The 9,887-nt window shown below is 33.7% G+C and overlaps 2 protein-coding genes across 2 annotated transcripts; one reads left to right on the forward strand and one right to left on the reverse strand.

Annotated features, from left to right (window-relative positions):
* The first annotated feature begins 2,388 nt into the window (after window positions 1–2,388).
* PSRP5 (plastid-specific 50S ribosomal protein 5) lies at window positions 2,389–4,255 on the forward strand. Its single transcript, XM_079016296.1, has 2 exons — window positions 2,389–2,543; window positions 3,790–4,255. Exons 1-2 carry the CDS (start codon window positions 2,453–2,455, stop codon window positions 4,107–4,109), a joined length of 411 nt encoding a protein of 136 aa, XP_078872422.1. The 5' UTR covers window positions 2,389–2,452; the 3' UTR covers window positions 4,110–4,255.
* Window positions 4,256–5,321: 1,066 nt separating this feature from the next.
* Window positions 5,322–9,510, reverse strand: LOC145066077 (alpha-L-arabinofuranosidase 1-like). The gene is made up of 18 exons (XM_079013249.1): window positions 9,309–9,510; window positions 8,708–8,911; window positions 8,566–8,620; window positions 8,267–8,478; window positions 8,066–8,187; window positions 7,838–7,985; window positions 7,698–7,767; window positions 7,430–7,575; window positions 7,305–7,350; window positions 7,168–7,220; window positions 6,898–7,042; window positions 6,694–6,812; window positions 6,523–6,594; window positions 6,320–6,423; window positions 6,195–6,251; window positions 5,904–6,102; window positions 5,657–5,800; window positions 5,322–5,553 (listed from the first exon to the last, which is right to left on the reverse strand). The coding sequence occupies exons 2-18, from the start codon at window positions 8,876–8,878 to the stop codon at window positions 5,404–5,406; spliced, it is 2,013 nt and encodes a 670-aa protein (XP_078869375.1). The 5' UTR covers window positions 8,879–8,911; window positions 9,309–9,510; the 3' UTR covers window positions 5,322–5,403.
* Between the last annotated feature and the right edge of the window lie 377 nt (window positions 9,511–9,887).

Below are 9,887 nucleotides of genomic sequence, written 5' to 3' on the forward strand. Positions count from 1 at the left end.
GGTTTCCGCATTTTTTTCCTAAATCGAAAAAAATATCAGTTTTCTTTTAAGATCCTGGTATTGTGAGATCTTATGTGTTCTTGTAGGTTGATCGGTTGTGATTTGTGGCATATTTCACGTCCTTTGATGCTTTGACATTATGTTGATGCTTTGAAGTTGGCTTCTGCTACGTCTTTGACTATTCCTGTTGATTTAATCTCTTTGTCTGAAATAACTCTCCAGGGGTTGGAGTTTATCACCGATAAACCCTAGTAGGTAATGGACAAGGGAGTTGACTCGTCATCTTGTGTTCTCATATGTGAGGGTTTCTCTGTTCTTTTTTATATTTTCTACTATTGGGAGATCCTAGTTGTCTTGAGTACGTTAGTTATTTCGTGCATCTCTTTGGTTTTCTTTGTCTCTGTATTGATCGACATACGCCCCGACAAATATGGTGACCATCTAGACTATTTTAGATAAATACAATTGTAACATCCCGAAAACCTCAAGGTAAAAGTTTCATTTTTTTACATAATCAAAACACCAATTTTCCTTTACTCAAACATTAGTATATCATAATTAAATATTTATCAAAGTACAATCCCAAAATCACTAAGTTGCAGAAAATACAGGTGTATGCACTATGATAAAGTCGGACCTTCCCTTTTGAACCGAAAGTACCTAAAACCATAAACAACAATTGTAAGCACAAAGCTTAGTGAGCTCCCCAAGATACCACGTACCATACATATCATACATACAGTAGAAAATGATATGTGCCAACCATAGTCTTGACATTGTGCCACGAGCCGTATCATGGTCATAATTCTTGATCATTGTTGTACTCTACTCCATGTGAATTCGGCTTTATTTGGCTTATGTGATAAGATAGCCTAGGTAAAATTGCAGTTTCCATAGAAAACATATACACCATTTCGTGTAACCTAAGCACATAGGATCGGGCTCACAAGAGGCATAAATCTCACAATCAAAGAGCTCAATTTGGTTGAGTTTTTTACATGCCTGAAATACATGGTGTAAAAATAATAATTAGTAAAAAACTATCTAACAATGACAAAAAAAAAAAAAAAAAGACTAAATTCACAAGCAGACAGTCGTTTTTTATTCATTAGACAAAAGGAGGGCATAATGGTAATTTACTATTATTTATAGGTAAAAATGAGTCTAACTAACCTCTCTTATTGTTGTAACTTCAGCATGAGCAGTTGGATTTTTGTGTTTTAAAACCATGTTATGAACAATCACAACAATCTCATCTTTGCAAACAACAACTGCACCAAATGGGCATCCATCTCCATTATCTACTCCTTTATAAGCTTCTTCAACAGCTTTTGTCAACAATTTGTGGTCTCTATCCTATACAGCTGACTGATAATTATCAACAGCTTTTGTCAAGAAATTGTTGTGCACCAAAAATTGATTAGCAGTGGATCTTATCTAACCTTGCTGGTGGCCAGAAAAAGCTGAAGCAACAGATATGGTCCTGTCTTTAGTTTCAACAACTGTTTGATAGCAAAGAGAAGAAAAAACGTGAGTATGAGCATCCATGGAATGGAGTATAGGAATACGATAAGATCATGGGAAAAAAAGGTATGTATAAATGAAAGAATTGAGATAGATCTCAGAAACATATGAATAAATTCAGAACAAAAACGTTGACAAAGCAATGAAAAATGCAAAAACGCCCAACTATCATGATCTGGTGTTTAATATCAATCACACGCATTAAACTTCCTACATAAGGAGATCAAATTGCTGAAGAAGAAAATTGAATTTAATATTGACGTTCTATTTACCTTCAAAACCCAACAAAAACTCACAATTACTCAAACAAATATGCAAAAAGCACTTTTCAAGATGACAATCGCCGGTCAATTTTAAGTCGACAGTTGAAAAAGAAAGATGGAAGTGAAAACCCTAAAATCAGAAAAAGAAAGCCCTGAAATCTACATGTTGATTGAATAATATGGGTATTCCGTCATCTTTTTGTAGGCAGTGGAGAGGAAAGCAACAATGGGATTAGAAGAGGTGTACAAAGGTGGTGGAGATCAAAAGATGTGTCATCTTGGCCGATTGAAGTAGAAGCGAATGGTTTACCTGTTTCTTAACGTTACATCAGAAGAATAGACGGAGAGAATAAATGACGAGCGAAAGACAACATTAGGCAACGGGTTTTTGGGTGTAAGGATGATGTCGAAAAATGATCTAAGGGTGTAAAATATAAGATTGAAATGCAATGACCGCCCTGATTTAAGTGGAGAATTTAAGTTTTGTTTTTAATAATATTTAGAAATAAATAAATAATAATACCAAATAAGAAATATGGATGCGCCATTCATACCCGAACCCGAACCCGGATTTCTTTCACGCCTCTTATCCTTTACTATATCAAACCTTATTTCTTCTAACAAAAAGCCTATCCTGAAACCAGAGACCTCAACCTGACGACACAATGGTTCTTCTTCATTTCACTGCAATTCCACCCGCAGTTTGTTCTCAGTTATCTTCATCCCGATCAACTTCTTCCGTTGCTTTCAATGCCTGTAAGTACAACTCAATTTATCTACTTTTCCAGCTCATTTTATTGTGAATTCGCTCAACTGAACCGAATCTTTGATGTGTATATGCGTTATCTTACAAACGAAATGGTATAGAACGAATGTGCAATGCGACTGTTGGTAACAAGATGAAGCGATTTTAACACAATTATTTTGTTTTAAATGGACACCAACTGTTCGATAAAATTCCCCAATCAGCAACACATTTTAAAAGATTCCTTGATGTTCTTTTTGGAGTAAAATGTTTTTCACTCAAATTATTGGGGGAATATATGAATTCATAGTTTCTGTGTTACTGAGAGCTATGGGTTTGTTTCTGTATTTCCATTAAGTGATGTATGGATAAACTGTTAGATGGATAAATGGAGTCTCATATGAACAAAGACTATATCTTCTTTTGTACTAAATGAGTACAATCATTTGAGAACTACTATAGCTTGAAATTGTAAAGGATCAAAGATTAAATAAATCAAAATACTTGTAAAAAATTTCAAATTGTGTGCTTTGAGTTATTATTAAACAATGTTGTTATAACATCCTTCAATATTGATCAAATAATCTTGTTCAAGATGATGTAGAGGGTTGAATTGGTAATTTTTGCCTAAAGCAAGTGTTGTAATGTTTTACTTTTGGACTGAATTTGAGTACCATTTTTACCCTCGTGTCTGGAAATGATGCTTCACTAGTAGTTAATTGGTTGTGCTACGTTTAGTCCCTGAGGGTACTGAATGTGAGTAAATGACCATTGTACCCTTCTATGCTTCACTGGGGTAGTTACTTGGTTGTGCTACATTTAGTTCTGAGGGTATTGAATATGATTAAATTACCACTTTACCGTGTCTCTGTAACTGACATTTTTTTGGGCTTCATGAAACATCTCGATGTGAGTAAATGACCATTCTACCCTTCTATGCTTCACTGTTGTAGTTACTTGGTTGTGGTACATCTAGTTCCAAGAGTACTGAATGTGCGTTAATGACCATTCTACCCTTCTATGTTTCACTGACGTAGTTACTTGGTTGGGTACTGAATGTGAGTAAATGACCATTCTACCCTTCTATGTTTCACTGATGTAGTTACTTGGTTGTGCTACATTTAGTTCCGAGGGTGCTAAAGTTGAGTAAATGACCATTTTACCCTTGTATCTAGAAGTGATGTTTCTTTTTTTTTTTCTGACTGAATGAATATGAGTAAATTGACCATTTTACCCTTCTGTTCTTCACTGATGTAGTTTCCAGGGTACATTTGATTCAAACACCCTTTGTGTTGAAACATAAAGGACAAGGTTCAATGATTATGAAGGCGGTGGCAGGCGTGGATGGTGTGGAGCCGGAAAGCACCACTCCGGCGGCTGTGGAAGCCATTGATGAAAGCTTGTCAGTGGAAAAGCTTCCATTGGAGTCAAAAGTTCAAGCTCAGGTGGACCAGAAATTGAAAATGAAGCTGGCGAAGAAGATAAGAATGAGAAGAAAGAGGCTTGTCAGGAAACGCCACTTGAGGAAGAAGGGAAGATGGCCTCCTTCAAAGATGAAAAAGAACAAGAATGTATGAGTTGACTATTTGACCTCTCACTCTAAGGAGTTTTGATTTCAAAATATTGTTGTTTTTGTTTCTGAATACATCGAACGAGTTGCTTGAAAGATGGAAATGTATGTGTAGATTTTTGATCTTAATTGCAAGAAAAACCTTCACATTAATTTTGATCTTAATTAATTAGTTTATAATTTATAACTAGAAAAGGACACACGGCTTTGCCGCTTTTGGACTATGCAATAGAAGTTGAAAATCGACAAACTTTAAAAGATGTGTTGAAAGTATAAATCGTCACAAATAGATGAGAAAGCCGACAACCCCTAAAATTAGATGTCAAAAGTGTACAATCGAAAAAAAGAATACTGATAGAGAAAAACCAAAAATGTTGTGGCTATAGTGTGAAAGCTGCCAAAGTTGGGAAAATATGATGGCGAAAGTCTAAGGAAGGTTTTTTGTGTTTTTATGTCAAAATATAAAAGTTTTGACTACAAGGTTGAAAAGTGTCAAAGTCACTAAAAATTTGTTGTAAAAACATCAAAATATAAAACTTTAGACTGTAAGGACGAAAAGTGTCAAAGTATCTAAAGATTTATCGCAAAAACCTAAATACACAAAAACTAAATCAAAACTTAAAAATATAAAAGTTTTACTTCGAGGATGAAAAATGTCAAATTCAGAAAACAATTGTGGCAAAAACCTAAAGCCAAAAAAATTATTATTCCTAAGGTTCTTTTGATTTAATATATACTAGAAGGTAATCCGCGCTTCGCGGCGGTTCAAATATTTTTTTTCATTGTTACATGTTGTGGTGTTTCTTTGATTTTTTTTTCTTGTTTGTTGTTTCTAACTTGTGTGTATAATGTTATGAAAAAAGTAGGGTCGTGTAGTAGATTATCCAAGATAGCGGGACGAAAAATATCAACTCCACAAACTAATGTGGTAAAAACTTGAAGTGTCATATTTGGTAAATGTCATTGACTAAAAGTGACAAATTCTTGAAACCTTTATGGCTAAAACTGTCAAACTCCAATCTAGAGACAAAAACTGTCAAACCCCAAAATTATTGTGGCTAAAACCTAAAGGGTCTAAACTTTGGACTAAAATTGTCAACATTTAAAACTATTGTGGCCAAAAACTAAAGTCTCTAAAGTTAACTATTCCTAAGAATGTTGTGGATTAATATAGTATATTAATGTAGTGTTAGCAAACATGTGGGGAACACCAAGAAAATGCCATAAACAAACTTTTTATTTATCCTTTATTTATTCATTTATTAATAAAAATATTATACAAACAAGTGAACAACACCTTCTTACATAGAGGATACATACGACTTATCATCACTTGTCATTTGTGTGATATCCGATTTCATTAATACATCGAAACAAGTTAAAGAATGTGGTAACAACACAACATCCATATTCTTTCCAGCTGTCTCCAATAAGCTTTTGACAGGTGTAACCTGCACCAAATCCCATCTCGTCAATACACACTTTCCAAATAACACCCCATTTATTAAAAGACAAAAATACCCTTTCCATTTCCATTTCCATTTTCATCCTTACCTTGTTTGGATTGGCAAATGAGTTTTCATCCCTCACATTCGTAGATGAAAGAACGGTTTTCGACCCCGAAGTGTCTAGTAAATTCGCATCCACCCCATCAATCATTATCTTCAAATTAACCGTGTTGCTCCCAAAGTTCACAACCTATAAAACATACAAATATTTTATATTTTTTGCACTTCAATTAAATGATTCCTTAAAAACAAATTTAATGAAAAAAATATATATTTACGAAAAGTTATGTTACCTTTACTCTCAAGTAGTTTTTATCATCCTCCGTGTCTCGATACACAATAGCCGAAGCCTCGAGTGACGTGGATGAGTTTGATTGGAGGGTTGACTTTAGAAGAGTTGCACCATTTGACTCTTTGAAGAAATGTTGCATCCAATAACTTGGTGTTCCATATGATTGAGAAGAATCAAAAACTATTGCATCCGGCATCCACCTTAACAAAATAAAACACTTCCCATCATCACAATACTCAAAATACTAAGGGCATTTACGTCTTTTTCCACATAGATTGAATAAAAGTCATACCGCCTATCGTTGGTGTTCACGAACAAAGGTGCATAACTCGCCATTTCAACAACATCGCTGCAAATAACAATCTCATTGCAAGTCAAAATCAGTCAAAGTCAAAGTCAAAGTCAAAGTCAACAAACCTGTTCTTTTCTACACCAATAAGGAATCCAGCTTCTGCGAGAGCTCCTAAAAGACTTCCAGAACCAGCGTCGTTTCCTGTCACAGCATACTCGCTCACAAACGCCTGAAATAAATAAAATAATTAATTTTCACGTAATTAATTGATTTACATTTTACAATTAACAATTAAAAATTAACAATTAACAATTAAAAATTAACAAACCTTTGGGCCAACACGTGATGTATGATCAAAGGTATTAGCCATAGAAAATACAGTGCTTGCATTTGCGTAAATCTTAAAAAAAATAATAAACCGATGATTAGAAAATAAATATGATTTGAATTTTTATATATAAAAAATAAAACAAGTTTGACTTTGACTATAGAATCTTACATGAAAATCATACATATCTGCAGGGTGATCCAATGGACTATTTGATCCATCACAATTGGATATCATTTTGATGTCGGGATAAGCTTTTTGAATTGCAGCATAAAACTGAAGGTAATTTGCTGTTTCATAAATAAGTGCATATATGATATTATATAGATCAGATTAATTTCCAGGAAAAGACGAAAATGCCCTCAAGATGCATACCACGATAATTTTTAAGCCAACAATCTTCATTTCCAATAGCAACATATTTCAAATCAAAAGGCTTTGGGTGTCCCATAGCAGCTCTAACAGATCCCCATGTTGAATTTGGATCACCTCTAGCAAACTCAATTCCATCAAGAGCTTCCTAAATATCCAAAACATTTTTTTATAAATAATAAAAAATGGTTATAACTTATAAATATATAAACATATAAACATATAAAAAGAAAAGAGTATTAGTAAGAGAGTAAGAGAGTAAGAGAATAATACCTGTACAAAAGGCATGATGTTGGAGGGATCAACAGACTCCTTATGGCTAATTCCTTTAATTACCAAAAGAAATAAGAAATTTTTTTAGATAAATCTCGGATTATAATTTATAAATCATATATTATTATTATTATTACCATTGTTGAATACCCATATTGGGGCTGCACCTAAATCTTCAGCCAACTGTGGAAAAATTTAACCAAAATTTATTCAAATTGTGTAAAGTTGTTAAAATTTATAAAAAATATATATATTTTTTTACCTGAAAAAATTCAAAGTGTCCAAGTGCATCTTCAGTCCAATACATCCATACATCACCAAAATGACCTGGTCTCTCCTCCCATGGGCCCACAGTTTCTTTCCACCTAAATGCATTTCTTAAATACTCTCCTTCAACAAAGCATCCACCTAATTTCCAAAAAAATAAATAAATAAATAAGAATCACTAAAATATCTTTTATAATTATATGTGCTATTTAATCAATGTTACCACATTTAAAAAAACAAGTGAAATATATTATATTATTAACCTGGAAATCTGATAAATCCTGGCTTCATATCTGCAACCATTTTAAAAAGATCATTCCGGAAGCCATGCCCCTGTTCCAAACAAAATCCGTTTATTCGAGTCAAATGACTAAAATACCCTTCCAAAAATGGGTAACTTTACCTTGTATGTATCGGTGGGCATTAAAGAAACTTGATCAAACCATATGATTCCCTTTTTATCAGTCTTTAGTTGTAGTCTAGAATTAGGGTTGCTTCCTTTTGCTTCTAATTTAGTCTCCATCTTTGTCCAATTTGATACATCACTTGCTCTGAAAAGACAATAAAACCCTTTGGTAATTCAAGAAATCTTTTTAACATTTTTGCCCACAGAGGGTAAAATCGTCATTACATGATATTTGTGGTAGCTAGTGTTTCGACGCCAATAGAATCTGTCAAAGACACTGACACATTGATTGATCCCGATGATCGAATATAAAATACTAAATTGTAAGTCTTCCCTTCTTCAATATTCTACATGCAAGAAAAAAAAACACAAATACCACATAAGTAGTGTACTTTTTGAAGGGCAAATTGGTAAAAAGTTACTTACCATTCCCCAATGACCAGGGTTATATATACCAACACCACCATCTGGACAAATATTTGTCCCATGATCATCACAAACCACTTCCATTCGAAGTGCAATGGGATTTTGCTTGAAGCATGAGGAAAAATCTGTTGATACTTTTAGCATTGAGTCATCACCAATTATTGACCAAGGGGCAATAATGGAAGGAGAATGTTGTCCCCCTGATTCAAAACCTGACATGATTTAAATAAAGTGTCACTAACTCTTACTCAAACATCTGAAATGCAAAAGACTTAAATGCCCTCATTGTATGTACTTACCTCTGTTGCTTACTAGTTCTGCCCATAGCCCACCTGCACCAGCATGGTTGATCTCCTGTAAATGCAGTTAAGATTAAGAGTTTTGTTGAAGCATGAAAGTGATGTTTGAATTTGTAATAAACAAAAGGAAGATGATATGTACCTCAAAGAAAACACCAAAGAGGCTTTCGGGCATCTTCCTTGTGGAGCTTTTAGAAGCATTTACAACCAGCAATGCATTCGTATCCCACAAAGTTGCAGAACATTGAAACAGGACACAAAACCCAATTAGAAGGCCAAGTATGAGAGCGTCATGATCACAGCTTCTACCCATTGGTTCTTCAGTGAATACTTGAGTCTTTGTGGCCTATTATAGCAAAAGAGAAGCCAGAAAAGGATAAATATAACGAATTTTGTTACGATGAAGAAAAAAAGTAGTCGTAAAGCGTAAAAAGTAAATTAGAATACACAGATAGCTAAGAAGTCATGCCAGGTTTGAACCTGACTTTCACTACATCTGATTGTTGCTTAAAATTTTGGAGAACCCCATAAATTTGAATTGGGGAAGTTCGAGCTTTGAAATTTCAAATTCAATATGGATGTAACAATTCGAAGGAAGAGTAATCAGTGATCGCAAAGCAAATAACAAATATGCGATCGATTGACTATGAAAGGGTCAAAATTAGGTCGCAAGAAGAGCATAATTCGATGATCAAATTCAAAAAACCATTGAAGAAATCGGGGAAGCGATAAAGAAAGCTTACTTTGGTACATGCAGGCCACGAAGAGAATGAATGAGAATTGCAGAGATGAACGAATTGTGTGGTGCTTAAATAGCAAATAAATTGACTTTGAATTTTGGAGGAAGAAACCAGTGAAGTGTTCTACACCGATTACTGATGAGTGTGTTGTTGCTTAAACAAGAAAAGATTCTTGGTGTGAAAATTATGATAAACGTATTTTACTTGGATTTGGCTGCACATTTGGTTAGGGATGACTGTGAGATTAAATTCTGTTGGAAGTCATGTGCAACAATGGCCGAAATGCCGTTATTTATGTTTAAATCTTTTACTAGATTTGTAAACCAAATTAAAATATTCACATTAATGCAATTATTGAAGTATAATAGGTTTTATAGTTATATAAAAAAATTATATCTTTAAAGGTCACAACCATATATATATATATATATATATATATATATATATATATATATATATATATATATATATATATATATATATATATATATATATATATATATATATATATATCCCAGTGTTGCCAATGGCTGCTGTCTTGGGGCAATTTCTCTTGTAGAGTCCGACTTCGCCACAACCATA

This window comes from Lactuca serriola, chromosome 8, assembly GCF_051521515.1.
Source record: "Lactuca serriola cultivar US96UC23 chromosome 8, Lser_US96UC23_V15, whole genome shotgun sequence".
Lineage (NCBI taxonomy): Eukaryota > Viridiplantae > Streptophyta > Magnoliopsida > Asterales > Asteraceae > Lactuca > Lactuca serriola.